The 12,562-nt window shown below is 43.1% G+C and overlaps 1 protein-coding gene across 1 annotated transcript in view; it reads right to left on the bottom strand.

The window, feature by feature from the left end:
- Positions 1-12,562, bottom strand: part of ACSL5 (acyl-CoA synthetase long chain family member 5) — a 65,538-nt gene continuing 52,976 nt past the window's right edge. Inside the window, exons 12-22 of the mRNA XM_049764446.1 lie at positions 12,309-12,443; positions 10,619-10,753; positions 10,124-10,219; positions 6,949-7,021; positions 6,672-6,760; positions 6,296-6,412; positions 4,243-4,386; positions 3,357-3,458; positions 2,193-2,264; positions 1,666-1,812; positions 1-272 (exon numbers count right to left, since the gene is read on the bottom strand). Of these exons, the coding sequence (XP_049620403.1) occupies positions 1,672-1,812; positions 2,193-2,264; positions 3,357-3,458; positions 4,243-4,386; positions 6,296-6,412; positions 6,672-6,760; positions 6,949-7,021; positions 10,124-10,219; positions 10,619-10,753; positions 12,309-12,443 (1,104 nt within the window). The 3' untranslated portion in view covers positions 1-272; positions 1,666-1,671. The remainder of the gene's footprint in view (positions 273-1,665; positions 1,813-2,192; positions 2,265-3,356; positions 3,459-4,242; positions 4,387-6,295; positions 6,413-6,671; positions 6,761-6,948; positions 7,022-10,123; positions 10,220-10,618; positions 10,754-12,308; positions 12,444-12,562) is intronic.

The raw sequence follows: 12,562 nt of genomic DNA, 5'->3' as shown, positions 1-12,562 counted from the left end.
TAAATATTTGCAAGTTTATTTTAAAGTCTTTACATTTACAAGTGGAAGCAACATGTTCTGTGGGTAAGGTAGAGTCTGTAGTCTGTAGGTAAGGGAATTAGAGTCCAGGGAAAAACAAGTCAGTTCCTTCTCCAACGATAAGCCAATTGTGCAGGATTTGGCCTTCTTTAGAGTTTTTGGTCCTAGTTCTGGTGGTGGTTGCTTCACTTGTTCATTGGAAAAGTGCGCTTGACAATCAAGTTTAAACTCCTTCCCCTTCACACAGCAGCAGACTATAGGAAACATGTTTAGTCATTAGAATATTCTTTTGGGGGGAAACATTTTTAGAAACCCAACTTTTAATTCACAATTTAGATACACGAGAGGGGGAAAAAAAGCCAGAGTAATAGCACAGTGGGTAGGGTGTTTGCCTTGCAAGTAGCTGACTCAGGTTCGATCTCCAGCATCCCATATGGTCGTCCAAGCCTGCCAGGAGCAATTTCTGAGTGCAGGGAGTAACCCCTGAGCCTCAACAACTATGGCCCGAAACAAACAAAAAGTATACACGGGAGCCTGAAGAGATAGCATGGAGGTAAGGCGTTTGCCTTGCAATGCAGAAGGACGGTGGTTCAAATCCCGGCATCCCGTATGGTCCCCCAAGCCTGCCAGGAGCAATTTCTGAGTGTAGAGCCAGGAGTACTCCCAGAGCGCTGCAGGGTATGACCCAAAAACAAAACAACAACAACAAAAGTATATACAGTACTTAGAATTATGTTTCGGATGGAAAAAATATCAGGGGTAATAGTTTGAAAATATGGAATATAAAAAAACTTCTGAGAGGGGCTGGAGTGGTAGTGCAAGGGATAAGGCATCTGCCTTGCCTGTGCTAGCTAGGACGGACCACGGTTCGATCCCCCGGCATCCCATGTGGTCCCCTAAGCCAGGAAAGATTTCTGAGCACATAGCCAGGAGTAACACCCCTAAGCATCACCAGGTGTGGCCCAAAAACAACAAAAAAAACTTCTGAAAACTTAATTTTAATTTTAGAAAGGCAATGTCTTGGGCCTGTCAACAGGTTAAAAGACATGAAAAAGGGGGCTGGAGCGATAGCACAGCTAGTAAGACACTTGCCTTCACATGCACACCCAGGTTCAATCTCTGGCATTCCATATGGTCCTCTGAGCCTACCAGGAGTGATTCCTGAGCACAGAGCCAGGAGTAACTACTAACCACCACCAAGTATGGCTCCCAAACCAAAACAATAATAAAAAAGACATGAAAAACAGTAGTCTTAAAGGACAAAGGATACCAAGAAGTGGGCCTTAAATTTAAAGATCAGCCACTTCTAAGATTAAGAAGACAAAATTTGAGACTGGAGTGGTGGCGCAGGCGGTAGGGCATCTGCTTTGCATGCGCTAACCTAGGACAGACAGCAGTTTGATCCTTCAAGCCAGGAGCGATTTTTGAGCGCATAGCAAGGAGTAACCCCTGAGCATCACCAGGTGTGGCCCAAAAACCAAAAACCAAAAAGAAAAAGAAAAAAGGACAAAATTGACTTAGTTCAGAGTTAGGCTTCTGCAGTATAAGTCTCTCAATAATATTGAAAGCCCCTCCACTATGGCTTTATTATCTAATTGGTAAACAGCACTAAATGAATATAATTCGGTTTCTTGCAGACTAAATTACCTTATCCTACTCCTTCATACTCTCATACAGGCTGTCGATTTCAGCACGGAAGTACTTGGCAAGCTCTGCCCGCTTCGCTTTCAGTGTTGGTGTTAAGAGTCCATTTTCAATAGAAAATAATTCTGGATGAACAAAGATGCCTTTGACCTGGAAGAGAAGGTGAATGCATGCACATACGTTAATTAGTGATCGGACTTTTCCACAGAGCCCCCTAAGTGCTAGGTGAAGAACCTGAAAGATTCCTTTACCTTCTGAAAATGAGGTTAATCAAGAGGGAGGGGAAAGAGTGACACTTGCCCTTTTGTCACAGGGACAAAAGAAGAGTAGAGAGAAGGGAAATGAATAAAAACTGCAGAAATGAACTGAATAAATAATTTCCAAAGGTCATGGCCATGTTTCATTAATAGCTTACTGGTGCAAAACCTAAAATCGGTTCCTTGGAAGTGACCTTTCAGTTTCATTTTAAATGGAAACTTAAAGCTTTCTGGTGTCATTTGAGGGACCAGGATAACATCAGTAATACACACCTGCTCAAAAGATTTAAGGCCACTTTCTTTTCCAATTTTCTGCAAGTCTTCTAAAATGGCTTTCTTTATAACCTACAAATATAAAATATAGTTGAGAGCACAAATGCTTGAAAAAGAAAGGCCAGGAGCACCTGAGGCTCACAGGCACTGTGGGCACAAAGCCCCAAATTGAGTCCCCCATAGCATGTCTCAGAGGTCTCCTGGCCCAGTCTCATAGTGCTGATTGTCTTCAGCACTACTAAGCAAAAGTATCACTCACTATGCCCCTGAGCACCACTGGGGAGACCCCTCCCCAACACCCCACCAGAAGCAAAAGAGCCGAAATGTTAAGCACGAAGCAACTTAAAATGATTATAATAGCTCATCAGGATAAAAGCGAGCTATGCAGGCATTGCATGCAGCTGACCCAAGTTCAATCTCTGACATCCTATGAGCCCACCAGGAGTGATCCCTGAGCACAGAGAAAGGAGTAAGCCTGTGCACCACTGGATGTGACCAAAAAAATTTTTATAATATATTATATAATTATTGCTCAAAAATATATGCCTAAAAATGAACTGGAGGTTGAAAGGTGTTATCTTTGAATGGGAATATTTTACTCTCTAATTTTTATAATTTTGTTTTTGTTGTTTATTCCCTTCCCCAATTTTATAATTTTTGTTTTAGTTTGGGGGCCACACCTCATGGTGCTCAGGGGCTACTCCTGGCTTTGTGCTCACAAAGTATTTTGAGCATTCCCAACAGTACTCGTGCCAGGAATTGAACCAGGTTCAGCAGTATGCAAGACAAATAGCTCAACCTCTGTACTATCAAAGGATTCTATAACTTTTTTTTTGTTTTTTGTTTTTTTGTTTTGTTTTTTGGTTTTTGGTTTTTGGTTTTTGGGCCACACCCTGTGACGCTCAGGGGTTACTCCTGGCTATGCGCTCAGAAGTCGCTCCTGGCTTGGGGGACCATATGGGACGCCGGGGGATCGAACCGCGGTCCGTCCTAGGCTAGCGCAGGCAAGGCAGGCACCTTACCTCTAGCGCCACCGCCCGGCCCCAACTTTTTTTTTTAATTAAAGATTCCTCAAGAGGCAGCTCTGAGCACCCCAACTAGCAGGACCCCATCTCCTACAGTGGGCTCCACGGCTCTACATTAAGCTTTCAACATGAAACTTACTTCGTTTTGGCACAGTTCTTGAGTAGTTCCCTTCACCCCAAGATTGGCAGCAAATGAGGGAAGCACATCTGGGTCAGGAACCACTACTCCTACTAAGAATGACTGTGGAAAGGAAACAAGGAACAAGACTTTAGAGATCTAGGGTGGCAATGTCTCATCTGCAGCACCACCCCCCAAGTTTGAAAAGGATGTCAGCTTCAGAACAAGCATCTTATTCCTGTCACACACTGGATTTCAAATTCGCTTAAAACTCAAATTTTATTCTCCCACCCAAAGATGTTCTGTTTAAATTCTACATTCAGAAAAAATGAAGGTGTTGAAATTTACCTTCATAATCTCTAACTTATCTCTGTTCACCCTATCCTTCCTTTCCTATCCTATCCTATCCTATCCCACGAAGCATTTTTGACTTGGTGACCCTAAATTTCAATATAAAAACATCAACTCGGGCCCAGAGAGATAGCACAGCAGCGTTTGCCTTACAAGCAGCTGATCCAGGACCAAAGGTGGTTAGTTCGAATCCCGGTGTCCATATGGTCCCCAGTGCCTGCCAGGAGTTATTTCTGAGCAGACAGCCAGGAGTAACCCCTGAGCACCGCTGGGTGTGGCCCAAAAACCAAAAAAACAAAACAAAACAACAACAAAAAAAAACAACATCAACTCTTCCAATTGTTTGTTTAGGGTTCATAGTTTTAACAAAGCAGTGTTGTTATTTTTTCACTTTTATTACCTTACTTGAGGTTTCAAATGATGCTTCATTTCTTGAGTTTATAAACTCAGATTTATTTTCATCCTAAACCCACCTATCCAGATTTTATGTGGCTATAAAAATTGGGCATGCATATGTCTGAAAAGCGCTAATTTTAAAAACAAGTGTTACTGTTACCCGTAAGCTGTCCCCATGTACAAAAATTTGCGCCACAATTCTACTCCTGTTGTAAACATTTTCTATCTTCTCTGGAGCAATGTACTCTCCCTGAGCCAGCTTGAAAATGTTCTTCTTGCGGTCAATGATCTTTAGAGTTCCATTCTGGAAAGAAACATAATGTCAGTCAAGTTAATGACAAAAATCACAATTATCTTTAAACTTGACTTTTCTGAAAATTCTTGTGCAATCTTTTCTTTTTCTTTCTTGGGTTTGGGTGCAGGGCTGGAAATGGCTTCGTAAGGTGTCTGACTATATGAAGAGCCAACACAGCCACAAAAAAATTAAGAGTTGAGGCCAGAGTGATAGTACAGCAAGTAGGGCATTTGCCTTGCACGTGGCCAAGCCAGGTTCAAGCCCTGGCATCCTATGAGGTCCTGAGCCTGTAGGAGTGGTTTCTGAGCATAGAGCCTGAAGTAATCCCTGAGCACCACCAGGTGTGGCAAAAAAAATTAATTAAATGAAGAGTTGTTGCAGTGCCTTATCCAGAGAAGAAATTCTGCAGCTATTATCAATAACTTCATTTTCAGTGACTTCATTTCAGAACTTTTAGAAATAAAGGTGTTCCGTTTCATTAAAAGGTTTTGTGGATGTTTGGGGGATTATCATCATTTGGGGATTCCAGGAATTGAACCCAGAGCCTCACAAATACTCCATGCGTGCTCTGCCACAGGCATATCCCAGATATCCCCAGCCCTCCACAGGGTCCCCCGTGCCTGCCAGGAGCGACTTCTGGGCATTGGCCATAGCTGTCCCAGAGACCTATGTTGTCAATCAACCCAAACCTCTGATAAGATAAAGATACTCCACAGCAAATACTGTCCTTCCTCCAACAGAAAACTCTTTAGCATGAATGATTAAAAAACATCTGCTCCAGCAAATGAATTTCCTGCTGTGAAGATGTTTATTACACAGATCTCAGGATTTTCAGATGGAAGCAAGAAGTCGATTTTCTTCACCACCCCTCCACTCTCTATGTTGGACACAACTAGATAGAATGGGTTCCCTAAATCAAGATAACCCCTATGATTATTTCACACAGGACATTGCATAACCTCCCTCACTTGTCTACTTGTATTCTATTTGTTTGTTTGTTTGGCATCACTCAAGGGTTACTCCTGGCTCTGCGCTCAGAAATCTCTCTTGGGGGCTGGAGAGATAGCACAGCAGTAGGGCATTTGCCTTGCAAGCAGCCGATCCTGGACGGATGTTGGTTCGATCCCAGCATACCATATGGTCCCCCATGCCTGCCAGGAGCGATTTCTGAGCACAGAGCTAGGAGCAACCCCTGAGCGCTGCTGGGTGTGCCCCACCTCCAAAAATAAGAAAAGAAAAAGAAATTGCTCTTGGGAGGCTTTGGGTCACACCCTGCAGCATTCAGGGGTTACTCCTGGCTCTAGGCTCAGAAATCGCTCCTGGTAGGCTCGAGGACCATATGGAATGCTGGTCCTTCTACATGCCAAGCAAATGCCCTACCTCTATGCTATCTCGCAGGCCCAGATGAAAATTCTTTACCGTCTCTATCTCAATGTTTTTTAAAGCAGGATGATCAGATATGATTATATATAATCAAATAGAGACTCTGAGTCTCTAATTTTGAACAGACCTCACACAATGACACTTTCTCAGGATAATATTTCTGGTCCCAGAAGAAAGTAAGACTGCAACATATTTCCTGCCTCCCAGTCTATATTCTCTGTTGTTTTGTTTTGGAGCCATGCCCATTATAGCTACTGGCTATTTGCTCAGTAGTGCCCCTGATAGTGCTCTGGAGACCATATAAAGAGCTAGAGATTGAACTGGGATCAGCTGCATGCAAGGCAAATGCCTTAACTCACTATCTCTCTAGCACCAGCCTTTCTACCATTTGTTCTATTCTTTCAAGTCTGAGAAAGCCAGATGTTACAAACCTAATTATTCCGGCTGTCTCTGCATTTCTGTCCATCTTACTCTAGACAGAATGTTATGCCCTGTCTAGCATGCACACTACCAAATGTACTGCAGAAACACCCACCGGGAGCCATCGGCCAATATCTCCAGTATGAAGCCAACCATCCTTGTCGATGGCCTCCTGTGTCTTTTCAGGATCCTTCAAGTAGCCTTTGAATACGTTGGTGCCTCTGATGCAGACCTGCAGAAAGGTGGCATGAGGAAATGACAGAAGTAGAGGCTGTCAGCTTTTGTATGAGTGCAGGAAATAACACTTGCCCCCATCTCAAACCATCCAAGGGTTCCCAGAGTTGTGTCAATAGCCTCAGCTTTCCACCCCCACTGAAGGAGAGAGGGAAGAGAAGCTTGGAGGAAGTTCAGACCTAAGCCTGCTCACGGTGCCTGTGAAAAACATTCCTTATGGGATTTACTAGCTGGTATCATCTGCCCCAACTACCCACCTCTCCTTCATTGTTCACAGAGTAGTAGTTCATGTCAGGTACATCTTCCAGCTTGACATGATTGCAGGCAAGTGGGGCACCGACATGACCTAGAACACATCACACAAAAATTAGCCAGGAATGTCCCAGGAACACTTTGGAAATATTCATAGAGTAGAATCATTTGACATAAAAGTTGGATTCCTCATATAGGAAGATGAAGACTGAGAATTTGGGTTTGGTATTTGCCCAAGGTCAAAGGTCCTACTTGTCCCAGCCCAGTAGTTGGAGAACATACCTGATGTCCAGTCTCCAGGTGATGTAAATGTACATCCAGCAGTACACTCTGTTTGGCCATAAGCTTCAAATACCTGAAAAAGACCAGAAGACTTTGAGACCCTCTTTAACAACATACAAGCCAGCCATGCTCTCTGACAAGACACAGAAAAGTCAAGGCGGCCCGGAGAGATAGCATGGAGGTAAGGTGTTTGCCTTTCATGCAGGAGGTCATCAGTTCGAATCCCGGTGTCCCATATGGCCCTTCGTGCCTGCCAGGAGCAATTTCTGAGCATGGAGCCAGGAATAACCCCTGAGCGCTGCCGGGTGTGACCCAAAAACCACAAAAAAAAAAAAAAAAAAAAAAGAAAAGTCAAGGCTCTGGACACTATTACTGATCTTTAATTCTTGTATGAGCTGCTAAATTTTTTTTGGGGGGTCACACCCAGCGGTACTCAGGGGTTACTCCTGGCTGTCTGCTCAGAAATAGCTCCTGGCAGGCACGGGGGACCATATGGGACACCGGGATTCGAACCAACCACCTTAGGTTCTGGATTGGCTGCTTGCAAGGCAAGCATTGCTGTGCTATCTCTCCAGGCCCGAGCTGCTAAATCTTAACAACCAGATAGGCTCTCAAAATCCTAAAGGATCTAGAGATATAATAACCAATGAAATTAAATTTTTTTTTTTTGGTTTTTGGGCCACACCCGTTTGACGCTCAGGGGTTACTCCTGGCTATGTGCTCAGAAATCGCCTCTGGCTTGAGTAGACCATATGGGACACCAGGGGATCGAACCGCGGTCCTTCCTTGGCTAGCGATTGCAAGGCAGACACTTTACCTCTAGCGCCACCTTCCTGGCCCCAAAAATGTTTTCTTTTCAGTACTTTTTTTTTTTTTGGTTTTTGGGCCACACCCAGCGGTGCTCAGGGGTTTCTCCTGGCTGTCTGCTCAGAAATAGCTCCTGGCAGGCACGGAGGACCATATGGGACACCGGGATTCGAACCAACCACCTTTGGTCCTGGATCGGCTGCTTGCAAGGCAAACACCGCTGTACTATCTCTCTGGGCCCTAAATTTTAAAAAATGTGGCATCTCAAGTTAATGAGTTATTCAACACAGTAGCAGGTGGACTACTCCTGGGCAAGCTGCTATATTGAAGGAGTGAAGGAATTGAGTAACACTGATTAAAGGCTTTTGAGTGATGCCTAACATGGATCAGCAAACTATTTTACATCTAGAACCAGCAGAAAATATTTTTGGCTTATCATGCCCAATGGAGCCAAAAATAAGTCAGAGGCATTATGCAACAAGTAGTAATGATTCTGTTTCACTAAAAATTCACTTAGGAAATAGATAGCATGTCAGATGTGGCCCTTGTTTTAGTTTGCAAACCCCTGGCTTCAAAGGAATTCCAGAACAGAGGGTTTATGGAGTGCTTAGCTTATCCTATAAGCTACTGGGGTGGGGTTGGGGGGTGAGGAGCGTGAACATGGAAAGAAGGGCTGAATTACATGAATTGCTTGTGAATAAGAGGAAGGTATTTCTGGAAAGGGTGTGACTCCACTGGTTTAAGGACTAAGAAGAAGTTTTTTCATTTTGTTTTATCTTTAAGATAAAACTTTTTATCTTTAAGTACTGAGAATGACAAAGTTGGGGCCAGCGAGGTGGCGTTAGAGGTAAGGTATCTGCCTTGCAAGCGCTAGCCAAGGAAAGATCTCGACCGAGGTTCAATCCCCGGCGTCCCATATGGTCCCCCCAAGCCAGGGGCAATTTCTGAGCGCTTAGCCAGGAGTAACCCCTGAGCATCAAACGGGTGTGGCCTGAAAAACCAAAAAGAAAAAAAAAAGAGAATGACAAAGTTATTTCAATTCTAGGCATTTAACCAAAGAATGTGAAACACTGACTGGAAGAACTATATATTACATATACCTACATACATATAAGAGTTGGAAAAAAACTATGTGTCCATTCACAGAAGATTAAATTAAGAACATGTATATATGGGGGACAGAGAGACAGCATGGAGGTAAGGCGCGTCCAGAAGGACAGTGGTTCGAATCCTGGCATCCAATATGGTCAATTTCTGAGTGTAGAGCCAGAAGTAGCCCTATGAGCTCTGCCGGGTGTGACCCAAAAATAAAAAAAAAAAAATAAAAAAAAATAAAGAACATGCATATACACTCTGGGATCATGGTGGAGGGAGATTGACACTGGTGGTGGGATTGACCCTTATTTATTCTATATCTAAAACCCAACTATGGTGGACTTTGTAAATCGCAATGGTTTTATTTTTTTTTAATAAAATAAAGTTAAAAAGAACGTGTGTGTGTGTGTGTGTGTGTGTGTGTGTGTGTGTGTGTGTGTGTGTGTGTGTTTGCAATGAAAAACTAGCCAGCCTTTGGAAATAAGATGAAATCCTGTCCTGTGGGGCAGAGCAATAGCACAGCTGAAGGGCATTTGCCTTGCATTCGGCCAAACCTGGAAGGACCTCAGTTTGATTCCAGGCATCCCATATGATCCCCCGAGCCTGCCAGGAGTAACCACCAAGTGCTGCTGAGTGTGGTCCAAAAACAAACACACAAAGGAAAAAGATGAAATCCTGCATTTGCACCAAGAATGAGCCTAGAGAGGCTAGGGTAATATTTCTCAACACAGTACAGAGGAGTGCCAGCCTGCATGTGTACAAAGCTTGAAATCTGCTGCTGTTATACAGAACTTCATTCTCAATTACATTAATCTCTATTTTCAGATATCTAGCACATTATATAGAAAATTTGTAACTATGTAATATCACTATGTAGATATACCCTCAAGGGTACATAAGTATCCTTAATTCTTCATTGACAATAGAGGTGAAATAAAAGGTAAATAAGTTAACTGTCCATCAACAGGAAACTAGCTACCCAGGAGTCTTCAATCAACTATTGAAAAATTATTAAAATGGTATTATTTGACAAAGAACTATGTTCGTGGGTTCTGTGTGAGAGGTATTTTAGAACACAGATATCACCTGTGACATAGGTTTCTAGACACAGAAGTGCAAGAAAGTAACTAGAAGGATATTTTCTCTTGAGCTTTAAATTGAAGGTTGGTTTTTCTTAGGTATGTTCCCATTGTGCTTTCCTCTTTATCTAAACAGTGCCTGTTTTTTGTGTAAAAGTGAAGTCAATTATCTCCCAAGAAGGTGAGTGGCTTACCGAACACCCTAATGCTGCCCGGAGGAACGTCATGACAGGAGAGGAGATGGGAGCAGCTCCGGTGACCATGATGCGGACCTTCCCACCGAGGTTCTCCTGTTCAGTGGGTACAAAAGACCTGATGAACCCTACCTTAGGGGCCTCAGGTAATTTATAAAATGCTATTATCATTAATGTTCATAGCTGGGACCAGACTATGCATGAGAAAACATTTACTCTAACATTAGTATTCTTGGACCCTTTCAATGTCTTAATCTAAAATAATGAATTTTACTTTTACTCCAAAATAAAATCCATTATTATGTGTCTTGATCAATTCCTTATAGTCCCAAAGTTATCCAAGAAAGAGAGAGAAATGCAAAAAGTGTGAGTGAACACACAAAATAGATTAAGGGCTCCTATTAAAAGGACATGTAAACTAAAGAGCTAACAGTAGACAGAGTAAGCAGTTAGCACAGAAAGTTCCTGGCTCAGTTCAGTATCCAAACAACCTACCTGGACCTTGTTAAAGATGAGCTTGTCCCAGATACTGTCACGTCTGATGATGCCCTTTTTCACTTCGTTGAATTTACAGGAAATAGCAAAGTTTAATAAGAACCTCTTCAAGGGTGTCTTGGCTTCATTTTGCACCTGTAGAGTGACAACCACTCTCAGTTGGAAATCTACTGGAGATACTCATAATGCAGCCCATAAGGGAGCAAGGAAATTTCCTCTGGCTTCCTTAGGGAAAAAAAAGGGGGGGAAGGAGCGGTGGTGCAAGCAGTACGCAGTTGCCTTATGTGCACTAACCTGGGATAGACTGCAGTTCGATCCCCCGGCATCCCATATAGTCCCCCAAGTCAGGAGCAATTTCTGAGCGCATAGCCAGGAGTAACTCATGGGTGTCACTGGGTGTGGCCCAAAAACCAAAAACCAAATAAAAAAAAAAAAAAAAGAAAAGAAAAGAAAAGAAAAATAAAAAGGGTTTCTTTTTTTTTTTTTTTTGGTTTTTGGGCCACACCCAGTAACGCTCAGGGGTTACTCCTGGCTATGTGCTCAGAAGTTGCTCCTGGCTTGGGGGACCATATGGGACACCGGGGGATCGAACCGCGGTCCGTCCAAGGTTAGCACAGGCAAGGCAGGCACCTTACCTTTAGCGCCACCGCCCGGCCCCAAGGGTTTCTTTTTGATGAATGAAACTGCCAGATAATGGTGAGTCCAAAGACCAAAGAAGCTATTAAAGACAGCTAGGTACATCCAAACTGGGAAAATTGGTTGAGGCTCCTAAGTTCCAATATGGACACCATTAATGGTAGAATGTATAATGTTAGAATGAAAATAATTCCCATTGACAACTTTTGAAAATCATGGGACAACAGCTTATTACTCTGAAGATTAAAAAAGGGGAGAACTAAATATCTACCAGGACTTTATGTAAGAATCCCAGTGAACTAATAAGAGAAATGACTGAAGTCAAAAGTTACCATTTGGCAAACTCCAATTTAAGAAAAGAATCATGATTAGTAACAACTAAATTAACTAGTGTGATTTTGAACTGGCTCCATTAGACAACTCTGAGCAAGTAATTTTACCTCTTGGGTCCAGTTTCCTTTTTCTGTAACTTAGGGATATCAAGCATTGTGCTCTTATGAGGATCAGATGATGAATACAGAGATGACATTTATCACAAGGCCTAGAGTTTCTGCAAAAAACTCAATGGCCAACCAGTAGGTGTTAGCAAAGCAGTCACAGGGCCGGAAAGATAACATGGAGTTAAGGCGTTTGCCTCACATGCAGAAAGTCGGTGGTTTGAATCCCGGCATCCCATATGGTCCCCCAAGCCTGCCAGGAGTGATTTCTGAGCTTAGAGCCACGAAAAACCCCTGAGCTGCCGGGTGTGACCCAAAAACCAAAAAGAAAAAAGAAAAAAGAAAAGCACAATTTACAAGTGAATCCGTTTGAATTTGGAGGTGCCCCCAGTTTTTGATAGGAGCTTTCTCTGGCTCAAATCAAAGCAATCTTATGCAGAGGAAAGGGTATTTCATTAATTGTGGTTTTTCATGTGTACATTTGTAAAAGTGACTGGAAAGTGATGCTGGTAGAGAGGAGACAATGGAAGTGGAGCAAATTTACTTGGATATAGAGCACTTAAGAGCCAGGTCATTCCTTGAGCTTGGGGTTGGCTCAGCAGAAACTAGAGCGGTACCTTATCATAGACCCTGTTGAGGAGACGAGGCACTGCAGGAAACACCGTGGGCTTGAGGGTCTTCATATCATCAGGAAGTAACCGGATATCTCCTTGAAAGAATCCCACCTTGGCTCCACAAGAGTATACAACAGCCTAAAAGCAAAGACCCATAGTGAGGCTCTACATTGGTGGAGTTTGAAGAATTAAGGGCTGTCCCAGCCAGAAATGAAGATCTAGGTGCATGTCCATGGGCACCTACCTTGCTCTGTATA

Source organism: Suncus etruscus, chromosome 17, assembly GCF_024139225.1.
Source record: "Suncus etruscus isolate mSunEtr1 chromosome 17, mSunEtr1.pri.cur, whole genome shotgun sequence".
Classification (NCBI taxonomy): Eukaryota; Metazoa; Chordata; class Mammalia; order Eulipotyphla; family Soricidae; genus Suncus; species Suncus etruscus.
Note: the sequence above shows the minus strand (reverse complement) of the source record. Positions and strands in the feature narration are given on the sequence as shown.